This window comes from Papilio machaon, chromosome 14, assembly GCF_912999745.1.
Source record: "Papilio machaon chromosome 14, ilPapMach1.1, whole genome shotgun sequence".
Classification (NCBI taxonomy): domain Eukaryota; kingdom Metazoa; phylum Arthropoda; class Insecta; order Lepidoptera; family Papilionidae; genus Papilio; species Papilio machaon.
The window spans coordinates 5,050,479-5,077,765 of record NC_059999.1 but is presented as its reverse complement, the minus strand read 5'-3'; the positions used below and the strand labels follow the sequence as shown (position 1 = coordinate 5,077,765).

The 27,287-nt window shown below is 34.0% G+C and overlaps 1 protein-coding gene across 2 annotated transcripts in view; it reads left to right on the top strand.

Annotated features, from left to right (window-relative positions):
- Positions 1-27,287, top strand: part of LOC106710704 (alpha-actinin, sarcomeric) — a 34,045-nt gene that overhangs the window by 5,712 nt on the left and 1,046 nt on the right. The window contains exons 2-19 of one of the 2 annotated variants that reach the window (XM_045681113.1): positions 16,601-16,805; positions 17,457-17,587; positions 18,225-18,459; positions 20,067-20,152; positions 20,856-20,948; positions 21,443-21,546; positions 21,684-21,810; positions 22,429-22,576; positions 22,808-22,958; positions 23,499-23,684; positions 23,858-23,984; positions 24,060-24,155; positions 24,570-24,758; positions 24,993-25,120; positions 25,311-25,489; positions 25,870-25,992; positions 26,508-26,614; positions 27,117-27,275. In XM_045681113.1, the coding sequence (XP_045537069.1) occupies positions 16,601-16,805; positions 17,457-17,587; positions 18,225-18,459; positions 20,067-20,152; positions 20,856-20,948; positions 21,443-21,546; positions 21,684-21,810; positions 22,429-22,576; positions 22,808-22,958; positions 23,499-23,684; positions 23,858-23,984; positions 24,060-24,155; positions 24,570-24,758; positions 24,993-25,120; positions 25,311-25,489; positions 25,870-25,992; positions 26,508-26,614; positions 27,117-27,275 (2,574 nt within the window). Of the gene's footprint in view, positions 1-16,600; positions 16,806-17,456; positions 17,588-18,224; positions 18,460-19,075; positions 19,162-20,066; positions 20,153-20,855; positions 20,949-21,442; positions 21,547-21,683; positions 21,811-22,428; positions 22,577-22,807; positions 22,959-23,498; positions 23,685-23,857; positions 23,985-24,059; positions 24,156-24,569; positions 24,759-24,992; positions 25,121-25,310; positions 25,490-25,869; positions 25,993-26,507; positions 26,615-27,116; positions 27,276-27,287 lie in introns of both variants that reach the window. The other variant, XM_045681112.1, reaches the window with a different exon arrangement.

Genomic DNA, 27,287 nt, shown 5'->3' with positions numbered 1-27,287 from the left:
GTGATCGTACCAGTCCATTAACATGGACCATATGTCTCACCTCTACCACTCTCACTGTTTTAATTTGCTTACGACACAACTTGTTTTTGTTTAAAAAATTAGAGCAGGAAGTTTGCTCAGCGGCATTTTAAAACATTGTGTAAGTCAATTTGGAGACGACTTGTATCTACTTTATAATGAAGCGCATAACCTTACCACCATCATCTCCCTGGCCTTTTCCCACTCACGTGGGGTCGGCACACAAGGTTTTATAAACCTTAAAGATTTAACCGTCTTTAAAAATTCACCCGTGGCCTTGAAGTAGCCATTTCCAATCGCTAAACACTACGTAGACAAGCCTATCATTAACTCTTCAACCGCGTCATTATTATTGTTTCCTAGTTTTTAATAAATATTCTGAAACAATATTATAGTTATAAAACTAATAAAAATTACAGACGGTAAGCATTAGTCGTGAAAAGTTAGCTTCGGTTTATTTTCGTAAAAAAATGTTGACAGGCCGAGTTTGACGGGAGAGTGGCAGCGTCGTATGAAGCCAGCCGTTGTTATATTCCTAGCGTAGTGTTGCCAACGTCGTCTATTTTCGTTCCTGTCCTCACGCCCACGCGAATTGCTTACACTCACTTGCAATTATAATTAGAAAATAGTTCCAAACTAAATTTATAACCAACGTATGTACTCGTGATTTATACATCAAGAAATCATATCGGGAAATACGTCATGTTGCTAAAATTAATTACATTGGTTTTGTATCTAAATAGACTACGATTATGCAAGTGTGAATTATACGAGAATAAATTGTAGTTAGAATTTCGTAACAAAATTTTCAATGTCAAATACATATTTGAGATAACCTACTGTCAATGTTCAATAACTGTAATGTATGAAGCAACGTTTTACAAATTGCCGTTAGTATGTTGTCTTGAATTTGTACCAAGCTGAACACATGATAATTACATTAAACTATATATATACATATATATATATATACACATACATACATATATATATATATATATATATATATATATACTATATATATATATATATATGTATTCGTTGCTACTTAGCAAAGTGCATAAATTGCACTTTGCGACTTCTCTACGGTACTATATACCATATCGATATACTACCCAATGCCAATTTTAGTGTCAGTGCCTATAAGAAAAAAAAGTTTTTTCACTCATACTGAACATATAATAAACTAAAGGACATTCATCTTCATTTCATTTATTATCCAGACATTTCCCGCCATCTATAGATAAACATATAAAAGCACAAAAAGAAAGTCGTCGTTCTCAAGCCTTCATGTGATTTAAAAATAGATTAAAAAAAGACAATTTAATAATTCAATTACATTAGGTCCTATCTATTGGCATTGTTATCACTACAGCGGCAACATTCATTGATTATCGGCCCAGATAAATCCATCAGCTGTCGTTGCGTAGAAAGAGGGGAGCTGCGATTGTATTATTATTGCATGGCCCCAACTATTGTCCGTTGACCATGAATCCGAACCTATAGAAATTATATTTTATTTATAATACATAGAACATTCAACATTTAAAGCATTAAGAAAAATAGAAGTATACATTATCAATGTTAAGTATTTACGTAATTGTATAGCTATTTGAGGGTCGTTTGCCAATGGTATTAATGACAATAGATATCAGAACGCAATAGACTTGATACTGGAAACCTATCAAGAGCATTGGTGGAAGCCAAGTTAACATTCATTGTCGTAGTAACAGTGACATATGTCTAGGTTTTTTCTTGAATACACAAATGGTGTAACAAAAATTACGTATAAAAATAGATTAGAAAGATTATTTGCTTATCTATTTGAAATGCATTGTACTTTGCAATATAAGTATGATTCCTACAATAATACTGAAATGACATTTTAATATAGCTCATACATTTTTAGATATGATAATCGAAGTGATTGTTTTCAACTATTTTTAAATTCTCGAAACATATCGAAATTAATGTCGTAAGTAAAATTCGATCGTTTTATTTTATTACCGGTCAAAGCAAACGCTTTCAAATTTCTACGACTAAAATAAATCGAGTTGAAATATTATATTAAAACTTTCTCGTATCTTTATATGCCATCTGCCTTACATCGACATATCTGAATTGAACTCTAGGCAGGTTTTTTCTAATTCCTTCTCGCACTCTCATGTCGATTTTAGCACATTTATTTTTGTGGTATTTCGTTATGTTTCATCTAGTCTAGTGAGGTAGGAGACCAACAGTGGAATAATAATATTTTGCTTCAAAATGTGCAAGATTTTGTTCATGTTATATGTCAAGTTCAAGACGAACCTTCCCAATAGTTCGAAGGACCAATAATTAATTTATATAAAGCCCTACAGTTTTGCATTACTTGATATAATGTGTTAAGTGCTAAGTGTATTTCATTTCATACCATAACATTACTAATGGATGACTGTATCGCGTTGATTGTTTTACAAATAGAGATCACAACAAGGCTACTGTTAAATTTGTTCACTGCAGCTCAAGACGCTACTAGGAACACTTTCGATATACAAATATTGATAAAATATTTGTAACAATAGATGCAATCTTTAAAATAAAGTAGGTGAGAATCAACATGTTAGGAAACTAAGTAGATTAACTGTTAATTGCCTTGTCACTGTCACTGATATGTCAAAAACATGAAAAGTCTTTTGGAAGACTCCCCAGCAGTTTAGATGAACTAAACATAATTGCTCGTTTGTGAACTAACGTAACAATGTATGGGTATTAACAAACACAAAAATAAGCTGTTAGCTTCCCATTTGTACATGAATCCATAACGTAAATATGTTATCATCGTATTTACCTATATATGTGTAGCATTCCTGCCCTTGACATTGTTTCGATATTCCCTTACAAACAAGGGAAGGGGTGGTGAGTCTATGCGACTCTGTGGAAACCTTACGAGATTACAATATCATATTGTGTCGATATGTGCAGTCTACTCTAACCAGAGTTTCTCGCTTATACAGGTTCGACTGTATATAATTTTCAGTACAATGTTACACAACGCAGAGAAATTTTACAAGACACCAAAATGTAATTTTCACAGAAAAATAGTTTTGCTACTGTGTGGAAGTGAATAATCCAGATATATTAATAGCTGGAAAACAACTTAACATTCCAACAACAAATCTCCATCATAAAAATACGTACGAGTCAATCGCGAGATTAAAGTCGATATCTATATTCGTATTTCGACATAACAATGTCTAACAATAGATCATTTGAATGCAGTGGCCGACTTCCAAACGTTCAGTCGACAAGTGGGCGTACAGGCTTGGCTGCTAAGCCTGTTTACATTGTATAGACACTAAATTCAACAATAATTAGCAACACACATTAGTCAGAATACCTTTACCTCATTACGTGATCGATATATTGACGGCTTAAAAATATCTTGACTTGTTTTTTTTTTCTTAAGTATTATTTTTATTGGCGTTTAACTCTCGTTGTTTTATTTAAATGTATTTTGATTAACTCTTACATTTTTATTGGATATATTTTAAGGTTTTTATTAGTTTTACTTTGGTTTGATATTTACGATTCTGGTTGGTTACCAATACTATTAATATAAATTGACTAAATAACCAGACAGAATGTCAACCATGTTATAATTTGTACAAGATACTGTTTGATTAACGAATAAACAATAGATATATTGTATTGTAATTAATTAAAACATAGAGCTAAGAATGTTATAACGAAGAAATTTTGTAGACAAAAAAACGCCGATGGGATTTTCTTTATGTATGTACATAACATTGTATATATAAACCTTGGTGTCGGGTGACGAAACATGCCCCTATATAGTACAGCCATCATTGTTTACGTACCTGAATAGACCCGTTCCCTTTTGTTTCGCGTATACAAAATGCCACATTGTTCGCTAAAGGTGTAGCAAACATCTGTTCAATATACATCTATTCCTTTATGGCTGGTCTTTTTACATTTTCCTTATAAAAATACACCGGTATACTTAATTTTTATAATAAAAAAACGTGAACGGTGTATAAGGTTCATTTGTCGTTATGTGTAGAAAATTTTATTAGTAAACGAGAGAGATTTTTTATTGCTTGTAGACCATAAGTCTCATGAATGGTTTTTTGAAGGCAAAAGATTATCTTAACCTTTAATAATTCGAAGGCAGTACGAGTAGACTTCTAGGACTATTCATAAATAGTAAATGAAGTAATTAATTAATATGATACATTTGTAAAAAAGACATAATTTTATCACATCACATATATAACTAGATTTTCCAAATTATCCACCGATTAAAAATAATGTTACTTTTTAAAATTTTAACCTTAATATTTGCGAAATTACAATTAAATATAGTCGCAAAATATAAATACCAAGTGTCGAAGACTACATCTTTGTCGACTCTTGCCCTTTTCCCAGGTGAAAGGGTATTATTATCTGTGACTGGATTCTTGTCTTTTTAACATACTCGCTGTTAACCTCATCAAGAGTCATTCAGTTAACTCGTATTTAAAGTTCATGGCACAATTTTTTTTTTAATAATGATAATGATAAATATGCACAGTACCGTAACGTAAATAACGTTAAAATGAAAACAACTATTTGGTTTGAAAAAGTTATCGAAATTATTTTTGATATTAGGTCAACATTTCATAAAAAAAATTTACTCGAATTATAAATCAACTGAAAAACAAACATAAGTTATATTTTAGTTTTTAGTGTATATGTTGTACATATATATCTTACTAATATTATAAATGTGAATGTTTAGATGAATGGACGGATGGGTGTTAGAAGGTATCTCCAAAACGGCTTAACGGATGTCGATGAAATTTGGTATAGATGGAGAGCATAGCCTGGTAAAACACATAGACTACTATTTAAGTTTTGTTTTAATTACGCGGGGACGGATTCGCGAACGACAGTTATTTGTATATATTGTAAGTAGAGAAACTAAAGGTATAATTTTGTGGAATGGTCTGTCCTCGGCGGTATTTCTAAACCAGAACGTCTTAGTGTTTTTCAAGAAGCGATAATATATTTTTCTTAAAAGCCGGCAACGCATCTGCTGTTCCTCTAGTGTTGCGAATGCCTATTGCCTATGGGCATCGATGAACACCTTGGCGTTCCCGCCGCTCGTTTGCCCCCTTCTCTAAAAAAAATCTATTTCGGATATAAACAAAGGCATTCGGTAGCAACATTAATCCAAACTTGCAACCGTTATCATTAGTGTAATTCAATATACCATTCGTGAAATACAAAGTGTACAGAGTGCGACACAGGGCATGTTATTATCATACTGCACCATTAGGCAGAGATAGCGTTTCCTGGCGGAACAACATACTATGTTATTTGTCATTGTTTCATTTCGAGTAGAACGTACATGTATAACTACATTTTGCATTAGCCACTGTGCTTTTTATTTGTGTAATTATTTTTTTTCTTGCCTTTTGTCAAATAACAAAAATTCGATATAGATGTACTAAGATCTAACAAAAACGGAATTTCAAATATAAATCCTAAATCAGACTGTTAAATTTGTAGATGCTTATCTAATCTCGGTTAAGAAATTGAGGAGAACGACCTGCCATTAAATTGTATGTGTAACACTTACTCGTAGCTGGAATGTTGATAAAATTGCGAAAGTGAAAGTCAAATTCGTTATGACGCTCACGTCAAGGTCGACACACTGAGGTAATTACACTAACACTTTTATATTGAAGTTCAACGAACTCTTGTTGCTACGAGATAACAAAGTATCCAACCGATTTATTTCATTTCCCTACTTTTTGCAATTAATTATATAATTATACCAAATAATTATATTTATTTTATCAACCCGTAAACGTTTAATATAACATACATATATTCTGCTTCTGTCTATCCAAAATATATTCCTGTAACTAGTTTAGAACGGTAAATAGTCGCGTTCGTTTATAGAGTATTTACTTAACAAAACAATTAAGTATTTAAACAGCACTGTATAGAATAGAAACGTAAGCCACTAAGACTTCTTAGAGAAAACCAATTATGTATTTGCATTGAAAGACTTAAACGGTTCATTTTATAAATAAAAAATGGTGCTCTCATTACACGATAGATTCGCACGACCTCATTTACAATGTAATACAATAGAGAACAAAGTAGATACTTTTTTTGTTATATTAAACGAAAGATTTGTAAAATCTTTGAACGATATGTTTATGCCATCAGACGTGTTTTAAACAAGTTTCTGTGTCGTATATGGAATTAGTAAAATACAATAATAGCCATTTGTATTTAAATGGACATTTTAAAAATTCTAACAAGAACTTTCTTCACCTTTAACATCGTTAATCAAAACAAGTAATCATTTGTAAATGTTCCTTTATAAGACAGTGAAAAAATATTTATGTAGATATTTTAAGTACATTCATTAATGCGGAATAAGTCATCTCTACATGCAGAACAGCTTGTAACGCGGTCAACCGACTGTTTAATATCGTATAGAAGGAAATTCATATTGCCGTTTCGTTAGAAATAAAATATTCAATGTAGCTAAACTTAGGAAAGACCGTGCGCAAAACTAAAACAAAATTTTTGTTTTCATCATACATTTTTGCATTATATCATGAAAATGTGCTACAAAATCTTACTAATATTATAAATGCAAATCTTTAGATGGATAGATGGGTCGATGAATGGATGGATTGATGTTTATTTGAAGGTATTCCCGGAACAGTTCAACGGATCTTGATAAAATTTGGCACAGATGTAGAATATAGACTGGAAGAACACATATTCTACTTACTTATTAGGAATTTTTAAATTCCGCCCGGACGGAATCGCGGGCGACAGCTAGTTTTATTATTAAATATGATTATACCATTTTGGACTCAAATCTTTAATTAGTATGTTAAGACATATTTGAACCTGAGCATTTCTGTAACTCCGATGTCGTAAACGGTTCATGAGCAGTTAGAATGTGCAGCGATCTTCTGCATTCGCATTTAAATTTGTGCAATTTAAGCACGTTTCGTAATAAATATATTAACTAGTTCTAGCTAATAATGCTATGGACTCTTTAATTTACTTGCAAGAGATGGCCACTTGTCAAGTCTTTGTGAAACTAAAGATAAAAATAACTTTCTTGTATAAAACATACAACTTTGATGTTTCTTAGTTCTGGTATCGGTATCAATTTCGGTTTGTTTATCTGTTGATTTTTTGATCTTAAAACTATATCTCAAAAAGATCATCACTGACGTAAAATGTTTCATACATAACATAGATTAGATCTGGAAATGTGATACGAAAAACAGCATTCTTATGTAAGTAACTATAGCGAATGATAATAATGAGTCACGATTAGAACAACTGGTCGACAATTGCTCGGTCGTACACAAACATGCCCACATACCGATAGCTCATTTGTTATAACATTGTTTCAACAAGCTACAATAACATAAGGTACAAATTCGGATCGTATTAACTCGAATTAGCCCAATAATGCTAACAACCGGGGCTCTTGCGTCATTATTTATTTAAGGAAATATTTACACAGATACCGCGATTCGGCGATGTTTCGTAAGATTTATTCGTTGCCGAACTTTATTTATAGAGAACGGCTAAGCCGCAGAACGTGAGCATATAGGTTAATAACACGACTATTAAAAAACTGGCTTAATTATAATTTAAAATAACATCAGGTATTGAATCTCTTTAAACCGAATATTATGTCATAAGATAACACATACATATATATTAAAATTGATTCAATGTCTTCTTATGTGAGTATAATAAACAGAAATGATACTAGGTATAAAGTATCAGTAAAATGTGGGGGTGGGGCTTTTGGTACGATGCTTGATAGCCTCTTTACGATTAAGCTACAATTATTTGCATAGAGATTAAAATTGGTAGGAATGTTATAAAGACCATTTTATGTGAACCATGAAAAAGAAAATATATAAGGTCAAAGGTCCCAATGGGTCTTTATCGTTTTTGAGAAAAATGCCGAGTTTTATAAAAAATACCTAGAGAATTATTGTAGCTTCAATGTTTCATTTGATAGCATCAACAGCAAATTTTTTTTTCGTAGTGTATTTGTTGTACGAGTATATTTGAAACAAATACATTGAATACTTAAATCCTTGTTCGTAATTAAAAAAAAATATGAATGGCAATTAGTGAAGTAAAAAAAAATCCGATTCAACTAAGCATTGTTTTATTTAAAGCTTCGTAGTTTCTGGAACGTCCGTGGTAACAGACCGCGGATGTTTCTCTTTAGCTAATAGCCTTCGGGAGATGAAAATATCTCGGTCTACGGATTCACACGCCCACACGATGAATTGCTACACAGCCAGACAAATATTTTGTGCGTCATAATTATTTCTTGGTGATTTTCAAGATCGTGATTTTATCACTTGAATATTTCTGAAGAACTGGATCAACTTATTTTCAGATATGTATTAAATAAAATTATGTTTTTCTGTGATGAACATCAAAGAATTATATTATTGACATAGGAGGTCAAAAACTAAGACCGATAGCAAAAATTTTAGGAGTGAACATTATTTTTACTCATTACAAACAAAATAATAAAATCATACTTAATTACTAACCTACATATCTTTTTTCCAGGTATTGAACGTCAATCAAAATAGAGCACACAAAGAATTTCACATGTCTGCAAATTGACACAAGTCAAGAGTATGTGAGTGTTCATTTTAATAACTAATCCACTATCAGTTTACATAATATAATTTCAGAAAAAACTACTCTACTATTTCAATCTGTTTGATATTTCGGGTCATTGATCCTACAGTCTTATCAGTTATCGAGATACATGCGTTTTTATATCATTTTTTTCTGTTTACTCTGTTGATAAAAGTTGTCTGATAAAATATATATTAACTGCAAAGGTTTCGCAAAAAAATTGCAAAAAAGAATAATTGAAACCTTAATTAATCATTAATTTAAACGTCAAAATCGTTTGACAAACGCAAAAAAAAAAAAAAAACGCCTTATTAATCGGAAATTCTAATGAAAATACCGATGGTTCTTCTGTCTTGTAAGACTTAGTATTATAACATAAATAAAAGATCTCCTATTAATACACTACCAGAATGAATACAATATTAAATGTATGTCGTTTAACGGTCCCATTATTGTTTATTGAAATAATAGTAGCCACATTGGATGTGTTCCAAATTGTAACACCTTCACAGGTGTACCACGTACATAAAACATACTTATTACATTCTACTACGATGGATTTTCAATTGAACAAACACGGCATTAATTTATTTAATAGCCAGCCTATTTTAATAAGAGACTTTAAAAAAAACAATGAATGAAAACTTACAATTTTTACTATTTATAACGTACAAAATAGTTTCCAAAAAAAACTTTGAATATTATTTGCCTTGTTTTTATGAACACAAGTTATTTTACATACGAAATTCTTATTTTAGGTCGAAATATTACGTTTTGAATAAAAAATAAATTTTCTTTTTAGATTTTATTCACGATAGAGATGATAACAGATTCAATTGTATTGATATTTCTGATCTATGCAAATTTCAATCGCCACAATCTAAAACACTAACGGTATATCTGAATTGTAAATCAACAAGAACGGTTACCAATAATTTTATTGCAACTAGGCAAATATTTGTTGCACTATGTCAAATAGTTTCACTTGAAATACGATAAATAGAATTCAAACTACTACTAACACTATTTAAATGGCATTTGAACCTTTATATCTAAACTATATTAAATCTATTGTAAAAAGACGAGTGATTATCAAAGTGAAAGATGTTTTTTCCAAAATACTTGAGTTGTCATTTTTTTAAAGAAGTACATAATTGAATAAATAGATCAACATTTAATCAAATTGTAGATATATGCAGGAGTAAAAATAAATTGACTATCACCAAATTTAAATATAATACATAGCGAACTGACTGTAGTCATTAAATCTAGAAAATTGATGAGAACAAATTATTAACCGTTAGTGTTCACATTACAGCCGGTAGCGTCTTAAAATCAATCAAAATAATCACCAATTGTCCTGTCACTTACATCTGATCTCTTTATAAATTTCGATAATAAATATCATCGAATCGATTTGTAAATGGCAACATTTACACAATATTGTAATTACAGCGATTGCCTATAATTAGCGTGGAATTTAAGATAATAATTTTTAATTTGTACGTTTTATGGATAGTGGAATCAGCGTTTAACCTAATATTAATATGGTTTTGCCCAACATTTCAGTCTTGATTACTATTAATATGGTATTTTTGGTAAGCTATGTAAATTAGGTTTTTATTAAATTGCTTGTAGACTGTTAAGAAGGAAATTATCTTGAGAGTTATATTTTTTTAGTATTTTCTTTTACAAATTCGATTTGTTTTCTAAAGAAAATATAGTTTAGATAAATGTAATATAATAAAAACCTGATGTGATGATCATATTTAATGAAATGAATAAAAAATGTACTCTAATTTAATAGTCGAGAGAAAGATGAGAGAATTCTATTCAGAATCGGAGGTCAAAAGTTTGTTTTTAGTTTCGAATGTTAAACGATCACTTATTGTCGTATAAAATTCAAGGTTTCGTTCAGTTATAGTCGTAATAGTTAACTGGGGTAAATACATTAATTCTTAAATTACAACAACAAACGCCACTTACAATATTTTTCACCATAAGACATAAAATACTTGACAATTTTACAAAAAAAAAATCGACAGTTTCTCTGATAAATAATTCATCGAATTTCATACCTATTTCGAGGTCTATTCAATACGAATCGTAAATTTATTTTGGACATTTAATTGGTTTAAAATATGTAATCACACTTTCTTGCTTTCTAAACAAGTTATTGAGTCACTTTCATCAATATTCCGAGCGCTTCTCTACGGATCCGGTGTTCTGGCGCAAAAGTTGATACTACGGGACATAAGATATTGTATACCTGAATGAAATATCACTTTACATTATGATATTAAGGAATTATTTGCATAGAGTTGAGTCACACGGACGCATTCATTCATGCGGTTTAACTTTGGCCTAATAAAATGAAGGTTTATTAAACCGTGTTCATGCCAAAATCACTCTACAGGTCTGACAGATTATAATTCACATAATTTCACCTAGATATATTGTGTAATTTACAATAATCATAACTCTCGTGATGAGTGTTAAATAAATAGAGATCTACGAGTGTGTAGTGAGCCAAATGTCTCTGGCAAAAGCTAAGAATGCATAATACAGTTTGAAAAAGAACTTTTCGGCGTTACTCCAAATTAATTACAAACGTATCACCTAAAGTTTATTACTACAAATCTAAAAGATAAACATTATTTATAAATATTTTTTAAATAATTATTACGACACTTTCCTATGAAAAGCATGCAGCAAGGTTATTAACAAAACTAACAAGTAAGAAAACTCCTGTATGAACCTAGACATATTTACCTTGAGTTTGGCCCTTCATACAACGAATTAAAGATGGCGGTGGACAGTACGACATCAGGCGAGCTAGTTCTAAATAGCTCAGTGCTATTCCCACCTGCGTTTATTTTAGAACTGCGGCCGCTGCGGATGCAAGGTAATTCTAGATATTTTCACATTCTAGGTCACGTGCGCATTGTCTCAAGGACGTACTCAAAGGTCGTCTTCGAGTGTTTTGTTTGACGGCATTACGGTTTATATTGCATGGTAAATTATATTTCTTAGTATTCCTTTTGGTTTAAAAATCGTAATACATCCGCTACTAAACGATTTAGTTCAATATATTCGATTACCTTTTTTTTACCTAAATTGGTATAAAACGTATTCGTTTCTCCTCTGAATTTAATGGAAACGGTAATTTAGTTTATACTCTTGATGATTTGTCACTTTCTACTATGAATTATGGTCACTATAGTAGTTAATTAAATGTTTATCTTATGTAGCTTGTAATCACATTTTAATTCCTAAATGTGATTAGTATAACACGTGTCAAGTTCCTTTCATTTTGCCGAACATACCTCATTACATCCAGTCACCGTTAGTAGCACCGTTAATCGTTTGACATTCAAGTAATATGTTTGTCTGGTGTGTAGAACGACAAGGATATCTGACCCGGTGAGCATAAGTCAAACTAAATTATGATAGCTCAGTAGCGCCCTCCAATAATAATCAAAAAAAGTATCACAAGGTACTTTTTGTACTGTAACTGTCGTGTCGTGTTTTTTCTTTTATGCCATTTTCTATGTCCATGGAGGTTTTATATATTTTCTGATAAAACTAACCGCGATAGCAGCGCCTCTCTCGTAAAATAATCAATACGTGTTTTAAACAAATCGATTGTATTTGTGAACGGGGAACCTCAAAAATATATAAACGCATTTAAGTAAGGTTTTGAAGTGATTCATAAGGAAGGCTTATGCTTAAATTCACTGCTGGAATATCCGTAGAAATAAAAAAGATTTTTATTGCATACTAAATGGTTACAGCATCAATATTGCCGTAGCTCCTTACTAGGTTAACCTGCATTTAAAGAGCTAATGACCCCTTCCTAGAGCATCCTACAATGAATAGAACAAAGGTAGCAATTTAAATTAAAATACAATTAATTTAAAAGAAGTGTGCACATACAAATATCCCTGTTTTCCTTAAAAAAAATGAAAGCGACAACGATATGTTATTATACTAGTATTTAAGTAGTGGGTATTCACGATAAGGAAGAAGAAATTGGAATGTAGTCTCTGGTTCCCGTGCGATGTCTTTAATCCGTCCTCTTAAAAGACGATGTTCAGTCATGAGTCATTGTGCACCATCTCAGTAATGCAGTTGGGTCAGTTTCGTTGTGCGGACATTTTTGCGATACTTTCATCGAATTGCATATATCAAGGTGACGTCGGTGTCAAGTGTCAATGACTCCATTGTTTATGATGACTTTGCAAGGTACGGAACTAAACAATTGACCGAGTTGCTTATATTATCTTTTACATTTAAGACAAACTTAATTGACTTTAAATATTTAAAAACCGATTTACTAAGATACGTAATAATCATTGGTGTTCATTATCACAAACGAGATGCATGGATATGTCAATAATTATTATATCGTATCATATATTTAATGGCTTGTATCTTTAGTTAATCTGTATTTCTTTTATTATTTTAAAAAGTTAAACAGCCAGTCGTACTAAAGTAGTGTGTTAGTTCACGACATTATCAGTTTACAAGACTTTAAGCTATTATTATAGCAAATTGCTAGGCTTGCAGTCGTTAATTAATTATATTAATTTTACATATTGAACTGTTCTTCCATATTATTACAAAATATAATTCTGTCTAAACAATCTAGAAGGGATTCCGTAACAGCTTATCGATTACTTTATTGTTGTGTGCGTTGGTATTTTTTACCCGCATTTCTATAGCCTTTGTTTATACCTATGTGCTCTGTGAATTATTCAACAATACAACTGTCGAGTCGCTCCGCAGATAGCATCTACATTTAATTAACTATAATAAGATAATAAACTCGATTTCTTAACTAAGTAATCGTAGTGTATAAAATTGATTAATTCAATTAACATGAGGACGGCGAGGCCCTTTGATTTGTCAATGTCACAAGTGCATGATTGCAATTTTATTGAATGGAGCGAGCTTGTTTATCAGAGAGAGACCTTGAAGCTTGTTTGCTATAGAACCAATCCCGTTTAAATTTCATAGGCGTGGCCCCAGTAACGTATTTGCAGTTGGTATTTTCTGCTGGCTTGTGGCGCGCCTATCAACTTTGTATGCGATTCTATTCACCAAGAATGCAATGAAGTAAAAGTTTTCAACCGCGACTAGATAAACTCGTTTACCGTATATATTACATCTTTACTTTCTTTTAAACCTCTATTGCAATTAAAACTATTCCATACATACAAGTCAACCATAATTCCATCCAAAACTGTACAATTAAATGTATTTCTAACCCTGGGCTTCCGAGACCAAAGTCTGTATAAAGCATATCGTTATCCTGTCATTATTTTTGATAAAACAGAGATAACAATATGTTTTAACTGGGATTTAGGTCTCAGACACCAACCATAAGTAACACTATTTTAAGGCACGAACTAAAATGTACATTAGTCTACAAGATTTAGAGGCGGTAGACAAAAGTATTACCATTTAGAGGTAACTAAAGTCACGATTTCGTGTTCTCCAAATTAGTGCATAGACCGTAGACGTTCTAAAATGAAACAACTATGCATAGAATTAGGAAATTCTATGACTTCAATACAAGTGTTTTCATGACAAGGATTAATGGAAGGAGAGAGACAAAACCAATTTATTTGGCATGTAACGTTTTGTAAACGAGTTATAAATGAAAAGTCAATCTTTTATCTTAATTTATTATAATAATTTGCTTTATGTAGACAACAAATTAGCCAAAATTTGCGTTGTTAACATTATTTAATAAATTATTATTTAAAATACGCAATATGCTAAATGCAAATACAATACCTCGTTAACGCGGGCAATGTTCGACAACGGCACGACATTTATTTGAATATCCGAATTGAATATTTATGCGCGAACTGAACAAAAGACCTCGTTTCGCTTGAACTGCTAAATTGTCAATAAACATTAGAAGAATTAAATTATCATATTGAAAATGTTACACTATCCTTTTTTATATTATTAAATAATCACTTTTGTTTGTTTGATAAGGTTCACTATGATAAGATTATGTTTGTTTTGTGACTGATTTCTGAATGCAAATTATTGATGACAAAAGACAGTGAAAAAAATGTTAGTGAATTATAATCACAAGTGTTTGCCTTTTAGTTGAATATTAGTAGGTTGTTATTTTAATGGAATGACTTGAAGTAAATTCCAGAAGACTAGAATCTAAGACCTATGGGAGTTACTAATTGACATGAGTATAAAATTTTACATTTAAATCCGCATTTTAGCGGTACCTATGTTCAATTGTTCTGTTGGTTAAGTTATAAAAGTTAATCGCTTTCTGTCTGGTAAAGTCTCGTCATGTTTAAAGTTTACCTTTCTGATGGGTATCAAATATATTAAGCCTTGAAAATCGTTGCACTTTTAGTTACCGCAATTGGAAAGTGCTGCAAACCTTATGACGTCATGACGATGATCTCAGCGGCATCATCTACGGCTTAGCGGCTAGATGCAAAATAAACAAATGACGTTAAAACGCTACCGAAAATAACTAGGCTTTGATGTTCATTTTTTTGATATCACGATCAACTTTTAAGAAAAGTTAAAAAACATTTCGAGATTAACAAATCTCAAATATATGTCACGGATGCGATTCGTGCTTTAAATAAATCACAGAAATGTTTTACTTAGACTAAGTATTTAAGCTCAGTATTTAGACAAACATGTTTTTAACCAAAATATTTTCATGTTTTAAAGTAACTGTACCCAATAGAAGTGTGAACATGGAGTGGTAATGCCCCTTGCAAATTCGTCCGAGGGTCGGACCCCTCGGCGGCCCCTGCACGATGCAGTATTGATTCGCTCAAGTGCAATCGGTGTTTCCCGAGGTACTGCTGCCGTACTAGTTTAAATAACAATATCATTTTACGGTACATACCGGTAACTAACCGTTCGGTTGTTTCGGTTTTAGAATTTTTTTAAATACGTGATTTTTATTATCACCTTTAATATAATGTTAATGCCAAATAAATTACGTTTTCTAAACCTAAAGGTTTACATTACGGATTCGTTAATGAAAACTTTGGTGGTAACGGATGATTCTTACCCTTTGAAATAATTCAAACTGGTCTTTATCTAACTACTGAGATCTGTATTCGATACGGTATTTTACTCTTCCTAGTACAACATCTGGGGGCACGGCAGTGCCCACGCCAAGTTGAGCAAAATAACCTTTACTCATAAGATTACAGTTATACTTTAAAATATAACAACAATCTAAATGGAGAAAGGTGAGGTTGTATAACATTGAGTATTAAAAGGTCTCGAGCCTCTTACTTTTATGAAATCAATACATTAAACTTTACTATCCGAATAGCACTTTAAAAGGTAAATATTTCAAACCTTAGTACCTACTGATTTCAGATATATGCTGGTAATAAAAATGTCACCGTACGGCGACGCTGGAATTTACGATTGCTTGTTTCTGTCGCTATATTTTTTCTGGAATCGTTAAATTCAATCAGATTGACTTAAATTACGTCGATATTATTAATAAGTGGTCGAATTGCAGATCTGGTGGCCAGAGATTCAAATGACTATAAAATGACAGTGAGAATTCGTTTTTCATCCTTTAACATTCCATACCTGGAGAGAAAATTACGACAGAAATATTTTCTGCTTTTATTGTGTGAAGTAGGTTGTAGATTATAAATACATTGTCAGAAACATAACCGAAATTTACTACTATTATTACAGTAACATAAATTTTCGTGGTAGAGGAAAAAATCTAAGTATTTAAAGATAACCTATGTTGTAAATGTATTCTACAAAATCGTTCGCAGATGACGTAAACTCAGTTCGTTCCGGAATCGTCTGTCTCCTTTCTCACTATCTTTTTTTATTCTTCCAGACGTTCACAGCATGGTGCAACAGCCACTTAAGGAAAGCCGGCACCGGCATCGAAAACATCGACGAGGACTTCAGGAACGGCCTCAAGCTGATGTTGCTCCTCGAGGTGATCTCCGGAGAAACGCTGCCCAAGCCCGACCGCGGCAAGATGCGCTTCCACAAAATCGCCAACGTCAACAAAGCCTTGGACTTCATAGCATCCAAAGGTAATCTGAAAATATATGTAAAACTAGAGGCGCAACGGTGGTGCCCCCTTCGAGATGAACGAAACCGAACCATCCCTAGAAAGGGAATCCGCTTTAAGAATAAAGCGACTTACAATTAAACCAATCGATCTGACAATATTAACTACTTTGTATAAAAGGGAGTAAAAAATGGATCAATCTACATGTGCTATCCTTAATTTTTCATGTTTCTCAACATCTTGTATGTAGGTGTCCGAAAATATTTACTATAACGCAAAAGAACAGATTTCTTGGAGAACAGTGATGATTGAACCCAATTCAATAAATTTTTTCCATTAATTATTTTGATTTGTCATGTATTTTAAGTTATTTTTTCCTTTTTTCTATTTAGAATGTCTTTAAAGTGCTCTGTTATCATGTTACGTGATGAGCGAAGTATAAAAAAATACCTTGGCCTGGTTCATATATTTTAACGCTTCACAATAGCGCACTATCTGAACAATTAAATAATTTACTCGACGGCTTAAACAAAACGAAAGTTTATTCGAATTAAACACAAGAAACGTGTTTCAAAAACATTACCAAGACAATCTCGATTATTCTCTTTTAAAAACAATAAGTAAAATGTACCATTATTTTAGTCTATGTATGATTTGTTGTTCTATGTTCCAGGTGTGAAATTGGTGTCTATCGGTGCTGAAGAAATAGTCGACGGTAACCTAAAGATGACACTGGGTATGATTTGGACGATCATTCTCAGATTCGCCATTCAGGATATCTCCGTTGAAGAAATGACTGCTAAGGTAATTATTACAATCTAACGATCAAAAAAGCAGTCATTTCAAAGAAGATTGGACACTTCAATGACCTCGTTCTGCCAAAAGATCACTAGAAAAGATTTCAACAAAAAATTAACCGTCTGAAGCCCGCCACGGACGTTCAGTTTTAACTCACAGTTGTAACTGACAAACAAAACATACGATCGAACAGTTGACTTAAAACTGTTCTCGAATATTCAATTCAGATTTCAGTGACGTCACAGTATAGCACAAGTTCATGGTCAATCTTATTTGAAGCATGATTACATTACAATCCTACCTATCCCTTATGTAACAAGCATTACTTCGATATTAATAAGGGTCATTGAACGTTATAAAGTTTGATATAATGAGGACTTATCTGGATCAAGGAGCGATCAGATCTTAAAATAAACTATTGCTCAGATCGTCCGTAACTGGCCGGTAATAAATTTAATAGTTTATAATTAGTATGTGCGGCCATCATTGCTAACGGTGCATTAAATCGTTCTACATTCCTTGACTAATAAGTTATAGATCTACCCACACCTTTCTTGCTATATTTGTTAATTTTTTCCACAACTATTATCCATAATATTTCCTTAATATAAGTGTATAATCATTAGTTAAAATACACTTCCAGGAAGGTCTACTCCTCTGGTGTCAGCGTAAGACAGCACCGTACAAGAATGTCAACGTGCAGAACTTCCATCTGTCGTTCAAAGACGGCCTTGCGTTCTGCGCCCTCATCCATAGACACAGGCCTGACCTCATCGACTACAGCAAGCTATCCAAAGACAACCCCCTCGAGAACTTGAATACGGCCTTCGACGTCGCCGAGAAGTACCTCGACATACCGCGCATGTTGGACCCCGACGGTAAGCTATAGCAATAGACATTTGTCAGACATTTGACTCAATAGTCAAACATTGATTAGCATTTTTTTGAAATGTCCACCATAAACATGTTTTTATTAAATACTTAAACTGTTATCTCATAGGGGGAATCATCAAAAAATATATAAGCTACTGAAGAAATGTGAAAATAACAAGTTGATTCAAAGTTAATTTTAATGAACAAAGTTTAAAAAAGGTTTGCCACCCCTGAATTCGTACGTCAGAAGCTACGATATATGAATAGCCTCTTTACATAGAAGCTTATTACGTAAGAGAGAATGTTGATGTGTGCACAAATATACTTTTATTTTAATACAAGGTCATGTGAAGCTTATGTAAACGTAATATAAGCTGCATATACCAAACCATACAAATTGTAATATGTTACTGTTATCTACGGTAATTAATATGTCTTTAAAGCAATAGATATATACTTTAATAATTTGTTTATATATCTTTCAATTACCAATAATTGCAAGACTATTATAAATTTTATTAATAAAAATAAACATTAAAATAAATGAGGCACTATAAGTACGTTACAAAACTAAATTAATAGAATCAATATATTTACATTTGGCTTGACTGAATATTGCAGACCTCATAAATACGCCAAAGCCGGACGAACGCGCCATAATGACCTATGTGTCATGTTACTACCACGCGTTCCAAGGCGCTCAGCAGGTATAGACAAAACAAAATGGCTGACGCTACCACAACCCAATACCTAGCCCTTAACGCCAGGCCTGTGTGTCACTTATAGCATGATCTGAGTGGAGTAAAACATCTTTGATTGCCAGGAAACCTATCATTTATTCCGCTAGAAAATATTTGATATTTTTGTCGCTATGCGCTCGAGTTTTTGAAACTTAGTAACGCTAAATTTAATGTTTTCTAGCTTATCGTAAATAACTATTTGTTTTAAATTTACAAACAGAATGCTTGCAAATCCTAGTGAAACTACTACCTGTGTATAAAAACAAGATACTTTCATGAAATATCAACTTACATCTCACTTTTAGCGCTTTTTTTTATATCCAGGAAAGCTATACCTACTATTTTCGTTTCTCATCGCTTTAAAATATAAACTGTTTTTCTATATGCAAGAAAACTGTAAACATATTTGTCATTATATGATGACAGTAATATTCCATCTAATAATTAAAGACGTATGGAATACCATAGCCTTAACAAGACGTCAAATATTCAAAAATTATCACTCAGTAACTCATACTGCGTAAGCAGGTATGCTTCAAGGTCACACACTCATTAATCATTGCAGTTCAAACCGCAACCGTAAAAATATACACACAGCAAAATATAGTATAGTATTTAACATAATATATAATATAAATTGCAATTCAATATCACATCTACTACATAAATTGGCTTATTTTAATTTAATCTTCTCAATGCATGAATTACAGAAACATAAAGTTCAAGTACAATCTTTTCCTGTAAAACCCAGACATAAAACCTCCTTTGTGTTTTGAATTTCGAATGGAAGCAATCTGTTTGTTTTTAATAATTAAAAAAAAAAACCGTCCGCATGTTAACTAACCCGTTATCGCCCGCGTGCCGCTTGCTAGATCTGCAGAACACGGCGATGCCAGACGAGCGCGCTGTCATGACCTACGTCTCTTCATACTACCATTGCTTCTCGGGAGCTCAGAAGGTCTGTATATTACAAGGTTATTAGACATTTTTATAGCTATTTTAATGAAATTTATGTTCAATTACTTGTTTTGACAATGAAAACTCACAGTTTTGAATGTAGTGTAGTTGATATAATACTGTCAAGTCAAATAAATAATAAATAATTATAATGGAATCAATCCATTACGATTTTATTTTATTAACTTCTAATTTTCTTAATATGAAAACTTATTTCTTGTAAAATTTGAAAAATACTACTTGAAAAAATGTCAAATAACCTTGAACATTTTTATAGTATATATAGTATATAAACAGTAAAACATATTGAATATTATTATATATATACCATTATGAAATGAAATTAACAGATATATTTACCATTATGAAATTCATACCGCTTTTATTTTGATCATCCAAACGTTTGAAAGTAACTAACCAGTAGTTAATGTTTATTTATATTAGGCTAAAAAAAATAACACAACTACTCTGTGATAAGTAGAAGGAAAACTTTGCGGCCAACCCAATTAAAAATTTACAAAATTTGAGATGACATTAATCTTTTTATTTAATGAATATTTTGCCATTTGTTTTAATATAGTCATACCTATAATTTTTATATCTATTATTTTTTTAAAGTCAGAGTACATTAGAAACTATATTATTAATTGTTAATTTTTTAAACGTTGTTTTTCTATCATGTTTTTTTTTTACGTAATAATCAGGCTGAAACCGCTGCAAATCGCATCTGCAAAGTACTCAAAGTCAACCAGGAGAATGAACGCCTCATGGAAGAGTACGAACGTCTCGCCAGCGACGTAAGTATATAATACTAGCTGTCGCCTGCGACTCTGTCCGCGCGATTTAAAAAAAAACATAAAAAGTAGACAATGTGTGCTTCCAGACTATGATCTACATCTGTGCCAAATTTCATCGAGATCCATTGAGCCGTTCTGGAGATACCTTCAAACAAACATCCATCCATCTAAACATTCGCATTTATAATATTAGTAAGAAGTAAAATTGACAGATAATAACGCTATCTTATTCTCAAATTTATCCAACGGGCATAAATCTATATTTTAATACATATAACGGAGAATCTGGTGTAGTTTGTTGGGTTGACATTGAATTCTAAGATTACATCTTGTTTAACAAGTTTAAATTTTTGACGTTATAAGTACTTTTAAGCATTCATGGTCACATGAGGATTAAAATTATCATTCGATGTAACAACTATGATCTAACGTAAAGTTTAAAGTGACGAAAGTGTCCATACAATGTACTTAGAGTATTGTTATACTCTATACAGCTGCTGGAATGGATCAGACGCACTATGCCATGGCTCAACAGCCGTCAGACTGACAACTCACTCGCCGGTTGCCAGAAGAAACTGGAGGACTACCGTACTTACAGGTAACCTACACACAAACACACAAACACAGCACATCGTTGCTTTAGTAAGCTGTTCTCATTAAACTGTAGTAATCATTGTATCAAAAAATTACCAGGCCTTTTTTTAGTTATTTTTTTTTATAATTTTCACGTATTAGGCGTAAGCACAAGCCACCCCGCGTGGAGCAGAAGGCCAAGCTGGAGACGAACTTCAACACGCTGCAGACCAAGCTGCGCCTCAGCAACCGCCCCGCCTACATGCCCACTGAGGGCAAGATGGTCTCCGTGAGTATTGCACTATTTATATAAACTTCTTAAATGAAATAGTCTACTAAAATAATTTCGCTCTAACATCGAGGCACTTTTTTCACATTTTTTGGCACATTTTTGTTAGTTCAATAAGAAATTAAACTAAAAAAATATTATACTAAACATTGTTATAACTTTATAATTTGTAACATTGGTCTATACAAACTTTGGACCCCCATTGTGGACCCTTAGGGGACGAATTTCGTAAAATCCCTGCTTAGTGGACGCCTACGAAGCAACAGGAACCTCTATGGAAAATTCCTAGTCTCTAGACCCAGCGGTTTCGGCTGTGCGTTGATAGTTGAGTCAGTCCGTTTACTCTTTTATATACTTATATCTAATCTCCAGTAAAAGTCCCGACAAAATTGCGGCCTTGAGCACAGACAAAAAATGAAAAATTGTTTTTTTGTTATAAGCTACGCATATACATTATGTTCGCGAAATGAGATTTTTATTACTACTTCTTACTACTACTGATACTTACAGTCAACTTAACGATTTTGAGATGCCGATTTTAACCTTTGTAATTTGTTTAGAAAATTTACACACGAGCGTAATTAACGATCTTACGGTGAAATGACAAACTTGTTACAGGACATTGCACAAGCATGGAAAGGACTGGAGATAGCTGAAAAGGCGTTCGAGGAGTGGCTGCTGAGTGAGATGATGCGCCTTGAACGTCTGGAGTATCTCGCGCAGAAGTTCAAACACAAGGCTGACATCCACGAGGACTGGACCAGGGGTGAGTGATACGAGAACGAATGAACTGATATACAAGTGATGAATGAACGACACAAAAACAAATAACAAGATATATAAATCTATCTTTTAGACTATGGTCGTTTAAGTTCCTAGTACTTTATCGGACTAGACGACATTTTACGACGAGAGATAGGGTTCTTACTCTACTAGGGAAATAAGACGACTAGAGTTACAATAATAATTGTTTCTTTTTTTATCTTGTGTATTATAGGTAAGGAGGAGATGCTGCAGTCGCAGGACTTCCGTCAGTGCAAGTTGTACGACATCAAGGCTCTTAAGAAGAAGCACGAGGCCTTCGAGTCCGACCTCGCCGCGCACCAGGACCGTGTCGAGCAGATCGCAGCCATCGCTCAGGAGCTCAAGTACGAGTTCATTCGCTTAGTCATTCATTCACTTAATCATTCATACTGTTGAATTAATTAAAATAAAACACTTTTCGGCCTTGATACAATTCAGACTCTATTTTCACATATTTCAAAAAATAAACAATAGACAAAATAAATTAGAAAAAAATATAATGTTCGATTTTTGGTTTGAATATAATGGAATTTAAAATAGTTTTTTGTATTAAACCTCTTTGCTATTTACACGTACATTATTTTTAGAAATGAACGTAGTAAATGAACTTATTAGTTCATTCATTCGATTACATTTCAACCTCATCCTAAAATCATCAGAATACAATTAATTTTTAATCCAGTACTTAAAATTCCGTTACTTATTCCTTTTTACGAAAAAAATACGTTCCAGTCGTATAACTATGTCGAGGGGTGAAAGGCTAGGCTTTTTTCTGATTCTGAATATATATATAAGACAATATCTCAAATAATGTCGCTTAAAACAAATAGCCTTTCACCCCTCGATGTAATAAACTAATTCTGTCTGTGTGTCTGTGTGTCCAGTACACTGGAGTACCACGAGGTGGGTGCGGTGAACGCGCGCTGCCAGCGTATCTGCTCGCAGTGGGACAGACTGGGCGCGCTCACTCAGCGCCGCCGTCTCGCGCTGGACGACGCTGAACGTCTGCTCGAACAGATCGACCTGCTGCATCTCGAGTTCGCCAAGAGAGCCGCACCCTTCAACAACTGGTACTCTCACATACACACTTTACACTTCTTTACACTTCCCCCACCGACACTTTTCACTACACGCCAATAAACAATTTTTTTTTTCATTCATCGTCTTTAGAATTAAAGGAATGTACCAAATAAACAGATTAATAGCACTAGCTTTAAATATTCTAATCATGGTACTTCTGCAGGTTGGACGGCACACGCGAGGACCTGGTGGACATGTTCATTGTGCACACCATCGAGGAGATCTCCGGTCTCATGGATGCGCACGCGCGCTTCAAGGCCACGCTCGGGGAGGCCGACAAGGAGTACCAGGTACGCTCATATCCTCCCAGAAGGTCTTCCAATAAAATGGCGGAACAACAGTGAAATGAAAAAATATTTTCACAGGCAATAGTGAACCTGGTGCACCAAGTGGAGTCCATCGTGAAACAACACCAGATCCCTGGAGGTCTGGAGAACCCCTACACCACACTCACTGCACACGTAAGTACACTAATGTTTATGTTTATAGTCACTAATATGCGACCCGAAATGTTAAGAGAAACTACTCGATCTATACTTTGCTCTAAGACAGTGATTATCAAACTTATTTCTTTTATCGCCCCCTTTAAAAATCAATTATTTTTCAGCGCCTCCCATTTTTTATCCACTCCTAAACTTAAAAATCACGATTTCATTACTTTAATTAATGTCAACCCCTCCCATTTTTTTTGGGCCCCTTAAAGCCCTCCACTAGGTTTCAAACGCCCCAAGGAGACGTTATCGCCCACTTTAAGAAACACTGCTCTAAGATATGATTCATGACAATAATCGAATGAGGGGATTAGAACCTATCACTACGTGAACAGATGTCTGTACTATTAACCTATAATCAAATGGCGCTTCAATGATGTTTAGGAGCTGAACCGCAAGTGGTCGGAGGTGCGACAGCTGGTACCACAGCGCGACGGCACGCTGGCCGCGGAGCTTCGCAAGCAGCAGAACAACGAGACCCTGCGCCGGCAGTTCGCTGAACAGGCCAACGCTGTCGGACCCTGGATAGAGAGACAGATGGACGCCGTCACCGCCATCGGCATGGGCCTGCAGGTACACACAAACGTTTACACATTTACACATAGGTAAAAGAACAAGTGTAACATGTGTACACGACGAATTTATAAATATATGTGTGTAATATACTCATTTAGAAACGTGTACAACACGCAGTTTGGTTGGTTTAGATTTGTGTACAACACGAAGTTTGGTTGGTTTAGATTTGTGTACAACACGAATTATGTTCGATTTAGATATGTGTAAAACACGAGTAATGTTTGAATGTAGGGCTCGCTGGAGGACCAGCTGCGGCGACTGCGCGAGTACGAGGCGGGCGTGTACGCGTACAAGCCTCACATCGAGGAGCTCGAGCGCATACACCAGGCCGTGCAGGAGGGCATGATCTTCGAGAACAGGTCTATATACTGTTGTATTTTGTAATTTAATTATATAACAAGCCTCTATATCATCTAAAAGACAGAATAACAGAAAAAGAGTAATGTATGGTTTAGGAAATATTAAGGTTTCATAATGCGAAACTTTATTGTATATATTATGTATTTTCTACTCTAGTTAAGATATATCTTTATTTTTCCCCATGTGCAGGTATTCTCAGTACACAATGGAGACGCTGCGCGTGGGCTGGGAGCAGCTGCTGACGTCCATCAACCGCACCATCAACGAGGTGGAGAACCAGATCCTGACGCGCGACTCCAAGGGCATCACACACGAGCAGCTCAACGAGTTCCGCGCATCCTTCAACCACTTCGACAAGAACCGCACTGGTATACTATTAACTACTTCATCCCTTATTTTTTTTCTTCAATTTGCTTCTATATGAAGCCTACTGACTATTTTAGTCCTTTTTGGTCAATTAAGTAAGTTTAGTAGTTAATTTCACATACTAATTGTACACTAAGGATCTCTCTTAATGGTCCGTTTCTCTGTGCGAAAGCTAGACTCTTTATTGAGCTCATATTAAAATGATTTCTTGTAAAAAAAATAATTTTAGTTATTCTGACTTAATGAATACTTAATTTATATTTACAAGTGTTTTTTTTTTCTTTAATTAAAATTAATTAAATATAAATATTGTTAAACATATAATTTGGTCCTTCGAGTCAGATACACTTTAGTGAGATTTACAATATTATAATGTTTGCAGGACGTTTGGCTCCCGAAGAGCTGAAGTCGTGCCTGGTGTCTCTGGGCTACAGCATCGGCAAGGACCGGCAAGGAGAGCTCGACTTCCAGCGCATTCTCGCCGTAGTCGACCCCAACAACACAGGTACGAGCACTGCAGCTTTCCACTTCCTAAACACATCTATAATAACTTATTTACATCCTTATTATTATCTTTCCAAAAACAGAATCAACGGTATGTTTTTATTTTACTTTACACAGCTTAAATCTATTTTTATATATATAAAAGAAAGTCATGTTAGTTACACTATTTATAACTCAAGAACGGCTGAATCGATTTGACTGAAAATTGGTGGGCAGGTAGCTTAGAACCAGGAAACGGACATAGGATAATTTTTAACCCGTTTTCTATTTTTTATTCCGCGCGGACGGAGTCGCGGGTAAAAGCTAGTATATATATAAAAGAAAGTCGTGTTAGTTACACTATTTATAACTCAAGATCAGTCGGACTGACTTAGCTGAAAATTGATGGGGAGGTAACTTAGAACTAGGAGACGGACATAGGAACTTTTTATCTTGTGTGCATTTTTTTTATTCCGCGCGGACGGAGTCGCGGGTAAAAGCTAGTATCGTATAATGCTAAGTTGATATTATCCATAGGTTACGTTTCATTCGACGCGTTCCTGGACTTCATGACGCGGGAGTCTACCGACACTGACACCGCGGAGCAGGTCATCGACAGCTTCAGGATTCTCGCCGGAGACAAGGTAACAATACCCACTATTCACTTGGCACGTCAATAACAAGAGTACTCTTAAATCCCAAGTGCCTACTCAAACATCGAGTATATCTCATTTTTGACCACTTCATCTTTGTTTTTTTATATTACAAAGTGGCAAACGAGCAAGCAACATGAATTCGCCGAAATAGCGAAGCGACCGCTGCCCATAGACCTTCGCAATTGCAGATGCGTCCTACCCCCAATCGACGAAGGAGGAGACGCACAAAAAGAGAATATTTAACCTTCCTATTCATCTCCTCCTCCATCTAATCCACCTTATAAGAAAAAGATTGGAAGGGAAAGAGGACTAAAATTAGATCTCCAGCACCACACTCATCAGACTGTACTTGGAATTACTTCTACTTCACACCTGTCTTCTGTGAGGTCGTGGTATTTCACAGATCGAGGCCAATTCGTGCAACTGATGTTGCTGGCGTCTACCACTGTTAATTTCGTATAGCTTATAATGTTGTAATATATTGTTACAGCCGTACATAACAGCGGAGGAGTTGCGGCGCGAGTTGCCGCCGGACCAGGCGGAGTACTGCGTGGCGCGCATGCCGCCGTACCGCGCTGCCGGAGCCCCGCCCGGAGCACTCGACTACATGGCCTTCTCCACCGCGCTCTACGGCGAGACTGACCTCTAGGTACTACTCGTT